This window comes from Moschus berezovskii, chromosome 10 (assembly GCF_049115385.1).
Source record: "Moschus berezovskii isolate FMDL1 chromosome 10, NW_MosBer_1.0, whole genome shotgun sequence".
Lineage (NCBI taxonomy): Eukaryota > Metazoa > Chordata > Mammalia > Artiodactyla > Moschidae > Moschus > Moschus berezovskii.
This window is the reverse complement of record NC_142469.1, coordinates 74,612,548-74,627,245: the sequence shown is the minus strand read 5'-3', so window position 1 is coordinate 74,627,245 and position 14,698 is coordinate 74,612,548. Positions and strand designations below refer to the sequence as shown.

Genomic DNA, 14,698 nt, shown 5'->3' with positions numbered 1-14,698 from the left:
ATAATGTTGGTAGGTTGAATCTGGATAATTATGAGAAATTCTGGTATCTCCTAAAAAGGGTACAGATTATTTGTGTAAATTCTTCATGATAGTAATGGAATGTCCCTACATAAAAAAACCTGTGTCCTGCAAGAAATTCACTACTATATTTTGAATCCAATAAAACCCTACCTTTCTTGTAGTTGTTTAGTTGGTAAGTCATGTCTGACTTTTTTGCAACACCATGGACTGTAGCCTTCCAGGTTCCTCTGTTGGATTTCCCAGGCAGGAATACTGGAGTGGATTGCCATTTCCCTCTCCAGGGAATCTTTTTGACCCAGGAATTGAACCTATGACTTTTACAATGGCAGGTGGATTCTTTACCACTGAGTCATCAGAAAATTCTGAAACCCCAGCTTGCTCACTGGCAATTATCTGTGCCAGCTACTAGTTTGTTTTTTTTTTTTTGAAAAGTAGGTGGTCAAGGAAAGCTCTTTCATGATTTCTGCATTTTCTGTCTTCTTTACAGCACAATTTAAAATTATTTGCTAAATAAATTAAGAGCATAAACTATACAGGGAATATATAAATTCTTTCCAACAATATGCAGCTCACCTGAGATACTACAATGATCATGCATAGGTCATGCCTAGGTAATTTATTTGTTAAATAAATTAAGAGCATAAGCAATAGTTAGAACCAGACATGGAACAACAGACTGATTCCAAATTTGGAAAGAAGTACGTCAAGGCTGTATGTTGTCACCCTGCTTAAATTTAACTTACATGTAGAGTACATTAGGTGAAATGCCAGGCTGGGTGAAGCACAAGCTGGAATCAAGATTGCTGGGAGAAATGTCAATAACCTCAGATATGCATATGACACCACCCTTATGGCAGAAAGCAAAGAACTAAAGAGCCTCTTGATGAAAGTGAGAGAGGATAGTGAAAAAGTTGGTTTAAAACTCAACATCAAAATACTAAGATTATGACATCTTGTTCCATCACTTCATGGCAAATAGATGGGGAAAGAATGGAAATAGTGACAGATTTTCTCTTCTTGGGCTCCAAAATCACTGCAGATGGTGACTGCAGCCATGAAATTAGAAGATGCTTACTCCTTGGAAGCAAAGCTATGACAAACCTAGACAGCGTATTCAAAAGCAGAGACATTACTATGCTGACAAAGGTCCATCTAGTCAAAGTTATGGTTTTTCCAGTAGTCATATATGGATGTGAGAGTTGGACTATAAAGAAAGCTGATCACCAAAGAAGTGATGCTTCTCAAACATGGTGTTGGAGAAGACTCCTGAAAGTCCTTTGGACTGCAAGGAGATCCAACCAGTCCATCCTAAAGAAAATCAGTATTGAATATTCAATGGAAGGACTGATGCTGAAGCTGAAACTCCAATACTTTGGCCACCTGATGCGAAGCTCTGACTCATTGGAAAAGACCCTGATGCTGGGAAAGACTGAAGGTGGGAGGAGAAGGGGACGACAGAGGATGAGCTGACTCAATGGCATCACTGACTTGATGGACATGAGTTTCAGGAAGCTCTTGGAGTTGGTGAAGGACAGGAAATCCTGTCATGCTGCAGTCCATGGGGACACAGAGTCAGATGGTGACTGTGCGATTGAACTCACTGACTGAAGAGCATAAACTCTACAGGGAGTACATAAATTCTACCAATATGTGACTCACTTGAGATACTGCAATGATCGTTTCCTGGTGCATTTGTTTTTAAATATATACATCTACGATGTGGGTGAAATTAAACTGTGTTTTCTAAAGAGTCAGCCAAAGAGAGAAGAACTAACTGTATGATACATGCTAATAATGATTTGAGTTTTAACTTATTTCTCTCAAATGTGACAAACATCTTATTTTTATAGTCAGCACAGATTAACAGCACTATTTTATCTCTTTTCTTCATTGAAGTAACATGGTCTCCAGGCTCTGAAGAAGGTTTTATTTGTTCTAGAGGACACTTTTCTTACTGCATAAATACTCTTTTACCAGAATCAAGCTACTTCATCCACTCTTACTCATGGGCATTATAAAATTCTACTATAGTCACATGTGACAAAACAGGACCAGCAGATCAATGTACTAGGGGAATCCATTCTTTGGTTTCTTGCTCTGTTAGCTTAAGGATTTAGAAAGAAGGAAAGGAAGAAGTAAAACTGTCACTATTTGCAGATTACATGATGCTTTATATAGAAAATCCTAAAGGCACTGCCAAAAAACTATTTGAACTCATCAATGAATTCAGTTAAGTGGCAGAATGCAAAATTAACATCCAGAAATCTGTTTTGTTTCTGTACCCTAAAGACAAACTATGAGAAGAGATATTAAGAAAACAATCCCATTTACAAATGCATCAAAAAGAATAAATCTAAAGAGATAAAAGGCTTTTACTTGTAAAACTATAAAACACTGATTAAAAAAAAAGTGAAGACAGCACAAAAAATGGAAAGATATACTGTGCTTATGGATTGGAAGAATAAATATGGCTTAAATGACCATACTACTCAAGGCAATCTACAGATTCAATGCAATCCCTATCAAAATACAATGGTATTTTCCACAGAATTAGAACAAATAATTATGAAATTTGTATGGAAAAACAAAAGACTCCAAAGGGCCAATATAATTTTGTGAAAGAAAAGAGGTGGAGGTATCATGCTCCCTGACTTTAGACTATACTACAGAGCTACACTTATCAAAAGAATATGGTATTGGTACAAAAACATACATATAAATCAATGGAACAAGATAGAAAGCAAACAAATCATGAACTCACAGAAAAAGATCAGATCTTTCCGATCTTACCCCTAGAAAATTAATTAATTAAAAATTCAAGGTCTGTTAGATTAGCATTTAGGTTATGAATATATATTATTTAGTTTAATATTTCCATGTTTATAGTTAACTTTAATAACAATATTAAAACTAGTTGTATTATACTGGAAGTCCATGCAATTATCATTAAAATATGCCATTTTACTTGAGAAGAGTGAATATGTATATATCAATAACTGAATATGATAATGGAAATGTATATTACATATTACATTTTATCTCTCTCCTCCCATCAAACTTGACATTTATGTTTATTTTAAATGCAATATGAAATAGACAGAAAAGAAGAAGTTTAAAAATTATATTCCCAAATATACCCAGTCTTTACTTTTTGGCAGATCTAAAAAGCCAGGCTTAGCTTTTGAGGTAACTCATAAAATTAGAACACAAACAAAAATTCTAGTGAAAATGACATTTAGCTTCAGACACACACAAGATGTTAAAACCAGAAATACAAGTATATGTAAATACACTAAAATATGTAAATATTGAAATAAAAAGTACTTAAATAATTTCTACTTATATTTGTTAGAAAGAATTAGACCAATATTGTAAATTTCCTCAAAGAATATACCACAGTATAATGGTCCTCCCTATATTTATAAATAACCTTTTTAGATTTTCTAAGATCTAAGAATTCTATTTATTACTGATAGTTGATGTACACTCAGGATGGCATTACTGAATCCAGAAGCAGTTATTGAAACAAAGGAAAACATGCGAGTAGAAACCCTTGAGTTCATTGTCAATGCTTCCAGGTTCTGTAGTGCAAGAGAAAGTTAAGAAAGATGCCCATGGATTTCTGTAAACTCAGAAAAGCCAGTTGTACTTCAAGGCTTAAAGTGCCTGTCCATTTGATTACAAATTCAAGAGGATTCTAAAAAAATTTAACAAACCCAGACCTTTAATCTGTCACAAAGGCAATGTCAGCTTTAGGTAAAACTGCAAACTCTTAGATGGGCAAAATAAAATAGAATCTGCCTCCGGGAACTTTGCTGGAGGTCTTCAATGAACTGACTAAAGCATGCTGAGGATTTTCTCAGCTGTTCTTGGCTCAGCAGGATGGAGACAAAAACAGCAGGCAAACAGCAGAAGGTGGACAGACAGTGTCAGGAAGAGTAGCAGTAGCTATTGAAAAACAAGGGAAACACTAGCTATTGAAAAATAAGAAAAAAAAATCAGTCTTTCTCACTGGAAATGAGATAAAAATGGAACCAAGCCCCCAGAACCAATAATCAAGTTAGTATACGTACAAACACACTCCATGCCCTCACGCGCATGCCCCTGTTCACAGCCGTCACACTTCGGCCCCGTGGCTCCCGGTCGGCATGTGCAGATCCCCGTGACAGGGTCACAGGGGACAGGCAGTGAGCCATGGGGGTCACACTCACATTCTTGGCAGGAGCCTCCAAGGCTGCTTGGGTTGCCGGTATAGCCGGGGGCACACCTGAATTTAAACAGTGACAATGAAAAGGAGATAAGTAATAAGTCATGTCTCAAAACTGTTGTGTGTGTGTTCTGAATGAAACAAAATTGATAGCAAAAGTCAACAGATCAGGGGTTAACAAATTTTTCCTGCAAAGAGCTAGATAGTAAACATTGCAGGCTTTGTAGGTCAAGAAGCAAAATCAAACTCATGCAGTGAAAGATAGAGAAATTTTCAAATACTTTTGGCTGAAGGAATTCAAATCAGAATATTAATCAAGTATAAATTGCTTTATAATAATCTACTAACGGAAACTGATGAGAAGAATGGGATTCTTGTCGAGGTATCAAATTTACATGCATGGGTGCAAAGTCACTTCAGTCATGTCCAACTCTGTGTGACCCCATGGACTGTAGACCACCAGGCTCCTCTGTCCATGGAATTCTTCAGGCAAGAAGTGCTGTTTCCTTCTCCACAAATTTACATAACTGGGTCTAAATATTTAGTGTTCTCTATTAGCTAAGTCTCCCTGTAACAAGCATTCACAGCTTGTGTGCCATACAGAAATAGGCAATGGGCCAAATTGTGTGGTCCAGTTTGCCCACTACTGCTCTAGATTACAAAAAAATTTTTTTGAAGTCTTCATTTTAAAATTAGAAATGAATAAAAATTTACATTGACTCCTGGGCTTACCTAGATGCATTCATTTTAGGGATCAAAATGACCAAATAATTCAAATTTTACTAATGAGAAAAAGGAAGCAAGTGGTAATAAATAGCTACATTTTCAATTTAATTCTTTCCTTTCAATCACATCTTTCTCAAGATATATTTTTTATTGTGTCTCTCTGGAAGTGGATTATTTGATGTAAATAAAATATGTAATACCAACTTGAGAAATTCTAAAGGAAATCCAACTGAATGAACCCCAAATGCCAACTGTTGATCAATCTTCTACCCTTCAGTGAGACAATTTATTTAAGTATATGTTGGTTATGTTACTGTAAGTTTGTGTGCTAAGTTGCTTCAGTTGTGTCTGTTTGAAACCCCATGGACTGTAGCCCACCAGATTTCTCTGTCCATGGGATTCTCCAGGAAAGAATACTAGAGTGGGTTGCCATGCCCTTCTCCAGGGGATCTTCACGACCCAGCGATCAAACCCCACGTCTCTTAAGGCTCCTGCACTGGCAGGCAGGGTCTTTACCAGTAGCACTACCTGGGAAGCCCAAGTAAGTTGGGTAACTTTTAAGAGATGCTGACAAGACTATATGCTCTGATTTACCAAGGATGGTCCCGGATTGCCTGTTGTCCTGGCTTAACTGTTAAAAACACAGAGTCTCTCAGTTTCCTGGATAGCACAATAAATTATATACATGTAGTTCAGCCTAAATATAATCAACAGCTAGCAAAGTAATGCTCAAAATTCTCCAAGCCAGGCTTCAACAGTACATGAACTGTGAACTTCCAGAAGTTCAAGCTGGATTTAGAAAAGGCAGAGGAAGCAGAGATCAAATTACCATCAGTTGGATCATCGAAAAAGCAGAAGAGTTCCAGAAAAACATCTAATTCTGCTTTATTAACTATGCCAAGGCCTTTGACTGTATGGATCACCACAAACTGTGGAAAATTCTCCAAGAGATGGGAATACCAGACCACCTGACCTGCCTCCTGAGAAATCTGTATGCTGGTCAAGAAGCAACATGGAACAACAGACTGGATCCAAATTGGGAAGGGAGTATGTCAAGGTTGTATATTGTTCAGTTTAGTTCAGTTGCTCAGTGGTGTCCGACTCTTTGCGACCGCATGAATCACAGCACGCCAGGCCTCCCTGTCCATCACCAACTCCCGGAGTTCACTCAAACTCATGTGTATCTAGTCGGTGATGCCATCCAGCCATCTCATCCTCTGTCATCCCCTTATCCTCCTGCCCCCAATCCCTCCCAGCATCAGAGTCTTTTCCAGTGAGTCAACTCTTCGCATGAGATGGCCAAAGTATTGGAGTTTCAGTTTTAGCATCAGTCCCTCCAAAACACCCAGGACTGATCTCCTTTAAATGGACTGGTTGGATCTCCTTGCAGTCCAAGGGACCCTCAAGAGCCTTCTCCAACACCACAGTTCAAAAGCATCAATTCTTCGGCGATCAGCTTTCTTCACAGTCCAACTCTCACATCCATACATGACCACTGGAAAAACCATAGCCTTGACTAGACGGACCTTGGTTGGCAAAGTAATGTCTTTGCTTTTTAATATGCTATCTAGGTTGGTCATAACTTTCCTTCCAAGGAGTAAGCGTCTTTTAATTTCATGGCTGCAATCAGCATCTGCAGTGATTTTGGAGCCCCCCAGATAAAGTCTGACACTGTTTCCACTGTTTCCCATCTATTTCCCATGAAGTGATGGGAGATGCCATGATCTTAGTTTTCTGAATGTTGAGCTTCGAGCCAACCTTTTCACGTTCCTCTTTCACTTTCATCAAGAGGCTTTTTAGTTCCTCTTCACTTTCTGCCATAAGGGTGGTGTCATCTGCATATCTGAGGTTATTGATATTTCTCCTGGCAATCTTGATTCCAGTTTGTGCTTCTTCCAGCCCAGCGTTCCTCATGATGTACTCTGCATATAAGTTAAATAAGCAGGGTGACAATATACAACCTTGACGTACTCCTTTTCCTATTTGGAACTGGTCTGTTGTTCCATGTCCAGTTCGAACTGTTGCTTCCTGACCTGCATACAGGTTTCTCAAGAGGCAGGTCAGGTGGTCTGAGATTCCCATCTCTTTCAGAATTTGGCACAGTTTATTGTGATCCACAAAGTCAAAGGCTTTGGCATAGTCAATGAAGCAGAAATAGATGTTTTTTTCGAACTCTCTTGCTTTTTCCATGATCCAGCGGATGTTGGCTATTTGATCTCTGGTGCCTCTGCCTTTTCTAAAACCAGCTTGAACATATGGAAGTTCATGGTTCACAAATTGCTAAAGCCTGGCTTGGAGAATTTTGAGCATGACTTTAATAGCGTGTGAGATGAGTGCAATTGTGTAGTAGTTTGAGCATTCTTCGGCATCGCCTTTCTTTGGGACTGGGATGAAGACTGACCTTTTCCAGTCCTGTGCTACTGCTGAGTTTTCCAAATTTGCTGGCATATTGAGTGCAGCACTTTCACAGCATCATCTTTCAGGATTTGAAATAGCTCCACTGGAATTCCATCACCTCCACTAGCTTTGTTCGTAGTGATGCTTTTTAAGGCCCGCTTGACTTCACATTCCAAGATGTCTGGCTCTAGTTCAGTGATCACACCATCGTCATTATCTTGGTTGTGAAGATCTTCTTTGTACAGCTTTTCTGTGTATTCTTGCTACCTCTTCTTAATGTCTTCTGCTTCTGTTAGGTCCACACCATTTCTGTCCTTTATCAAGCCCATCTTTGCATGAAATGTTTCCTTGGTAACTCTAATTTTCTTGAAGAGATCTCTTGCCTTTCCTATGCTATTGTTTTCCTCTATTTCTTTGCATTGATTGCTGAGGAAGGCTTTCTTATCTCTCTTTGGTATTCTTTGGAACTCTGCATTCAGATGGGTATACCTTCCCTTTTCTCCTTTGCTTTTCACTTCTCTTCTTTTCACAGCTATTTGTAAGGCCTCTTCAGACAGCCATTTTGCTTTTTTGCATTTCTTTTCCATGGGAATGGTCTTGGTCCCTGTCTCCTGTACAATGTCACAAACCTCCATCCATAGTTCATCAGGTACTCTATAAGAACTAGTCCCTTAAATTTATTTCTCATTTCCACTGTATAATCATATTGTTACCCTGCCAATTTAACTTATAGGAAGAGTACAACATGGGAAATGCTGGACTGGATGTATCACTAGCTGAAATCAGGATTGCTGGGAGCAATTTCAATAACCTCAGATATGCAGATGACACCTCCCTTATGGAAGAAAGTAAAGAAGAACTAAACAGCTTCTTGATGAAAGTGAAAGAGGAGAGTGAAACAGTTGGCTGAAAATTCAACATTCAGAAAGTTAAGATCATGGCATCTGGTCCCATCACTTCATGGAAAATAGATGAGGAAATAGTAGAAACCATGGCAGACTTTAATATTTTTGGCTGCAAAATCACTGCAAATGGTGACTGCAGCCATGAAATTAAGACGTTTGCTCCTTGGAAGAGAAGTTATGACAAACCTAGACAGTATATTAAAAAGCAGAGACATTATTTTACCAACAAAGGTCTGTCCAGTCAAAACTATGGTTTTTCCAGTAGTCATGTATGGATGTGAGAGTTGGATTATAAAGAAAGCTGAGTGCTGAAGAATTGATGCTTTTGAACCGTGGTGTCGGAAAAGACTCTTGAGAGTCCCTTGGACTGCAAGGAGATCCAACTATTTCATCCTGAAGGAAATCAGTCCTGAATATTCACTGGAAGGACTGATGCTGAAGCTGAAACTCCAATACTATGGCCACCTGATGCAAAGATCTGACTTATTGGAGAAGACCCTGATGCTGGAAAAGATTGAAGTTGGGAGGAGAAGGGGATGACAGAGGATGAGATGGCTGGATGGCATCACCGACTCAATGGGCATGAGTTTGTGTAAACTCCGGGAGTTGGTGTTGGACAGGGAGACCTGGCTTGCTGCAGTCCATGGCGTTAAAAAGAGTTGGACACAACTGAGCAACTGAACTGAACTGAAGGATGTTTGTTCAAGAGGCAAATAGAGAAGGAAGATGAGAGATAGTAGGAGATTTAATCCAAAAGTTGTAAACACTAGCCAAATAATCCTGAACCAACTTTAGTGGCCTAGGACTGTAGAAATTTGCACAGTTGACTATGAATGTTAATTCTTCCTGTGCTGGTTAGAAAAAGCAAAGTGAGAAGAAAATTATCTGTAACATTAGGTTTTTTACATTTATCATTTTAATATTTTATTTCCAATGTACTATTACAAGTGCTCAATAAAGTATCATTAAATAAGTCCACTTAAATTGTTTCTTAACATTTGCAGGTGAAAGAATTCAATTCCAAACAGGTTCAGATTGATTAAATGTTCAAAAAGTTTATTATAAGAGTAACAGAGATAAAGCATGGGTAGTGGTTTCTATGATATAGGGACACTCAAGACATTTAAGCAGCTTTAGACCTGATGAGTTTGGGCAGGTCATAAGGTGATTTAAATGATTTAAGATGCTCTCAGAAGTGAAACAAATTTATTTGGAAGGTTAGAATAAAAATTTAAGCAAGACCTTTAGTTTAATTTAGCTGAATAAAAGTAATTTTTCAGGGAAATATAGCCTGATCATTTATATGTTAGAAATGATGAATGTGGAGCTATAACAACATTCGAGAACTGCAAAAACTATTCAAGCCATTCCCATTTGATAGCCTATAACCCGCTCTTCTCTATGCTATACCAACTATCAACTCTTATTGATTAAACATTTATGGATAATAAAAATATAAATTTTCTATAATCACTCTAGCTCAGGACAATAATTGTCATTTCAGCGTACCCTTCTAATCTCTTCTATATATGTGTTTTTATAGATAGTGGAAACTCCAATTTATGAATGTAGCTATAGTATCAAACTTTTTTCATAAATTATGCCAGATAATCCTCTTGGTGTCCAGGGATGCTTTTAGTTGTCATCCTACTGGTGTTTACAGGGGGATGAAATGGATATTAGGCTAAGCATGAATACTACAGCACATTGGTGGACATGAAAAAAATATATATATATATACAAATGATGTATATATCTCTACAACAAATAGCAATATTTTGGATTTTGCCTGCTTTTAGTTATTTCATTGTTACTAATTTCTGTTGGCATGAAAATTGTGAATGTTTTATATATATACTATATATATATGCAAGTAGTGAATACTTTTTGTGTTTAGAGTTACCACATACAGAATTATTGAGAAATATAATTTGCAAATTTATAGAAACTGCATAGGACTTTATAAACATATATTTAACTATTTAGTTATCTATTTATTTCCATGGGCTTCCCAGGCAGCTCAGCTGGTAAAGAATTCTCCTGCAATGCAGGAGACCCTGCTTCAATTCCTGGGTTGGGATGTTCCCCTAGAGAAGGGATAGGCTACACACTCCAGTATTCTTGGGCTTCCCTGGTGGCTCAGATAGTAATGAAACCACCTGCAATGTGGGAGACATGGATTCGATCCTTAGGTTGGGAAGACCCCCTGAAGGAGGGCACAGCAACCCTCTCCAGTATTCTTGCCTGGAGAATTCCCATGGACAGAGGAGGCTGGCGGGCTACAGTTCATGGAGTGGTAAGGAGTCAGACACAACTGAGCTACTAAGTACATTTATTTCCATTATTAACATATCATTGATGGTTATATTAAAAGAAGATTCTTAAATGGGTGATGATAAAATTAATATTGGTTTATATTTGCAAAGAGATTCATAATTTAAGAAAGCTCATAGAATTCAGCAAAGCAGTGGGTAAGAAAGGATTCAAGCAATGGTGTGATTCCAGGTAAGTTCCAGTCTTAGACCAATCCAGGGAAAGCTCTGGAGCATAAATAATATCTCAAGATTTGTTCAGCTTTGGGGGAAAGGAGCTGGACTTTTGTATTCACACATTAGTGAGTTACTGGACCACTAGAGAAAGGGGTTGGAGTAAATCTCGGGCCTTTTTGCCTCTCCTATGGAAGAGGAGACTATGTAGGTACTCAGACAGGGTATCCTCTACATACCTGATCTTCACAATAAAGTAGGTACAACATGAACTATTCTGATATTATACATGATAAAAGTGGGACCCAGAAAAGTCCGTGGAGCTCAGTTATGTCCACAATTCTTTATAAAACTTTATATTGCTATTAATTATGCTAAAATTGTCATGTGTTTAAAGCTGATAGCTAATATTAGTTGCTCTCTATTACTTTATGAATAATAAAGCCTACTAAAATGGTGGTAATAAGTTTGAGTATCCAAGCTAGTACTGACCTTATAGAAAATAATGAATCCAGAAAGAAAATATAAATTACACTCTTCCTAGACAGTCAGTCTAGAACTGTTTATTTTTTCTCCCCACTTAACCTTTATTTTTTAAAAATTAATTTATTTTAATTGGAGGCTAATTACAATATTGTGGTAGTTTTTGCCATACATTGACATGAATCAGCCATAGGTATACATGTATCCCCCAGTCCTGAACCTCCCTTCCACCTCCCTCCCCATCCCATCCCTCTGGGTTGTCCCAGTGCACTGGCTTTGAGTGCCCTGTTTCATGCATCAAACGTGGACTGGTGATCTATTTCACATATGGTAATATACATGTTTCGATGCTATTCTCTCAAATCATCCCATCCACACCTTCTCCCACAAAGTCCAAAAGTCTGTTCTTTATATATGTGTCTTTTCTGCTGTCTTGTATATAGGGTCATCGTTACCATCTCTCAAAATTCCATATAAATGCATTAATATCCTGTACTGGTGTTTTTCTTTATGATTTACTTCACTGTGTATAATAGACTCCAGTTTCATCCACCTCATTAGAACTAACTCAAATGAGTTCTTTTTAATAGCTGAGTAATATTACATTGTGTATATGTACCGCAACTTTCTTATCCGTTCATCTGAAGATGGACATCTAGATTGCTTCCATGTCCTAGCTATTGTAAACAGTGCTGTGATGAACATTGGAGTACATGTGTCACTTTCAATTCTGGTTTCCTCAGTGTGTATGCCCAGCAGTGGGACTGCTGGGTTTTATGGCAATTCTATTTCCAGTTTTTAAAGGAATCTCCACACTGTTCTCCATACTGGCTGTCCTAGATTTCATTCCCACCAACAATGTAACAGGGTTCCCTTTTCTCCACACCCTCTCCAGAATTTATTGTTTGTAGACTTTTTGATAAGCAGCCATTCTGACTGGTGTGGGATAGTACCTCATTGTGGTTTTGATTTGCATTTCTCTGATAGTGAGCAAGGCTGAGCATCTTTTCATGTGTTTGTTAGCCAACTGTATGTCTTCTTTGGAGAAATGTCTCTTTAGTCCTTTGACCCAGGTTTTGATTGGGTCATTTATTTTTCTGGTATTGAGCTGCATGAGCTGCTTGTATATTTTTGAGATTAATTCTTTGTCACTTGCTTCATTTGCTATTATTTTCTCCCATTCTGAAAGCTGTCTTTTCATGCTGCTTATAGTTTCCTTCACTGTGAAAAAGTTTTTAAGTTTAATAAGGTCCCATTTTTTAATTTTTGCTTTTATTTCCATTACTCTGGGAGGTGGGTCATAGAGGATCCTGCTGTGATTTATGTCAGAGAGTGTTTTGCCTATGTTCTCCTCTAGGAGTTTTATAGTTTCTAGTCTTACATTTAGATCTTTAATCCATTTTGAGTTTATTTTTGTGTGCAGTGTTAAAAAGTGTTCTAGTTTCATTCTTCTACAGGTGGTTGACCAGTTTTCCCAACACTATTTGTTAAAGGGATTGTCTTTTCTCCACTGTATATTTTTGCCTCCTTTGTCACAGATAAGGTGTCCATAGGTGTGTGGATTTATCTCTGGGCTTTCTATTTTGTTGCATTGGTCTATATTTCTGTCTTTGTGCTAGTACCATACTGTTTGGAGGACTGCAGCTTTGTAGCATAGTCTGAAGTCAGGCAGGTTGATTCCCCTAGTTCCATTCTTCTTTCTCAAGATCGCTTTGGTGATTTGAGGTTTTTTTGTATTTCCATACAAATTGTGAAATTATTTGTTCTAGTTCTATGAAAAATACCATTGGTAGCTTGATAGGGATTCCACTGAATCTACAGATTGCTTTGGGTAGTATACTCCTTTTCACTATATGAATTCTTCTGATCCATGAACATGGTATATTTCTCCATCTATTTGTGTCATCTTTGATTTCTTTAATCAGTGTTTTATAGTTTTCTATATATAGGTCTTTTGTTTCTTTACATAAATTTATTCCTAGGTATTTTACTCTTTTCCTTGCAATGGTGAATGAGATTGTTTCCTTAAATTCTCTTTCTGCTTTCTCAGTGTATAGGAATGTATGGGATTTCTGTGTATTCATTTTATATCCTGCAAGTTTACGATATTCATTGATTAGCTCTAGTAATTTTCTGGTGGTGTATTTAGGGTTTTCATGTAGAGGATCATGTCATCTACAAACAATGAGAGTTTTACTTCTTTTCCAATGTGGATTCCTTTTATTTCTTTTTCTGCTCTGATTGCTGTGGCTAAAACTTCCAAAGCTATGTTGAATAGTAGTGGTGAGAGTGGGCATCCTTTTCTTGTTCCTGATGTCAGGGGAAATATTTTCAATTTTTTGCCATTAAGGATAATGTTTGCTGTGCATTTATCATGTATGGCTTTTATTATGTTGAGGTATGTTCCTTCTATGCTTGCTTTCTAGAAAGATTTTATCATAAATGGGTGTTGAATTTTGTCAAAGGCTTTCTCTGCATCTATTGAGATAATCATATGGTTTTTATCTTTTGATTTGTTAATGTGGTGTATCACATTGATTAACTTGCAAATATTGAAGAATCCTTGCATCTCTGGGATTAAGCCCACTTGGTCATGATGTATGATCTTTTTAATATGTTGTTGGATTCCGTTTGCTAGACTTTGTTGAGGATTTTTGCATCTATGTTCATCAGTGATATTGGCCTGTAGTTTTCTTTTTCTGTGGCATCTTTGTCTGGATTTGGTATTAGGGTGATGACGGCCTCATAGAATGAGTTTGGGAGTTTACCCTCCTCTGCAATTTTCTGGAAGAGTTTAAGTAGGATTGGTGTTAGCTCTTCTCTAAATTTCTGGTAGAATTCACCAGTGAAGTCATCTGGTCCTGGGCTTTTGTTTGTTAGAAGGTTTTTGATTACATTTTCAATTTCATGCTTGAGATAGGTCTGTTAAGATTTTCTATGTCTTCCTGGTTCAGTTTTGGAAGGTTATATTTTTCTAAGAATTCATTCATTTCTTCCAAGTTGTCCATTTTATTGGCACATTGTTGCTGATAGTAGTCTCAAGATCCCTTGTATTTCTGTGTTGTCTTTTGTGATTTCTCCATTTTCATTTCTAATTTTGTAGATTTGATTCTTCTCCCTTTTTTTCCCTTGATGAATCTGGCCAATGGTTTGTCTATTTTATATATCTTCTCAAAGAACCAGCTTTTAGTTTTTATTGCTATAGTCTCCTTTGTTTCTTTTTCATATATTTCTGCTGTGACTTTTATCATTTCTTTCCTTCTACTAACCCTGGGTTTCTTCATTTCTCCTTTTGCTAGTTGCTTTAGGTGTAAAGTTAGGTTATTTATTTGATTTTCCCCTTGTTTATTGAGGTAAGCTTGTATTGCTATGAACCTTCCTTTTAGCACTGCTTTTACTGAATCCCATGGGTTTGGGGTTGTCATGTTTTCATTTTCATTTGTTTCTATGCATATTTTGATTTCTTTTTTGAT

At 37.3% G+C, this 14,698-nt stretch overlaps 1 protein-coding gene across 1 annotated transcript in view; it reads right to left on the bottom strand.

Annotated features, from left to right (window-relative positions):
- The window catches only part of LAMA2 (laminin subunit alpha 2), a 710,698-nt gene that overhangs the window by 189,419 nt on the left and 506,581 nt on the right, over positions 1-14,698 (bottom strand). The window contains exon 33 of the mRNA XM_088840739.1: positions 4,095-4,288. Within this exon, the coding sequence (XP_088696865.1) occupies positions 4,095-4,288 (194 nt within the window). The remainder of the gene's footprint in view (positions 1-4,094; positions 4,289-14,698) is intronic.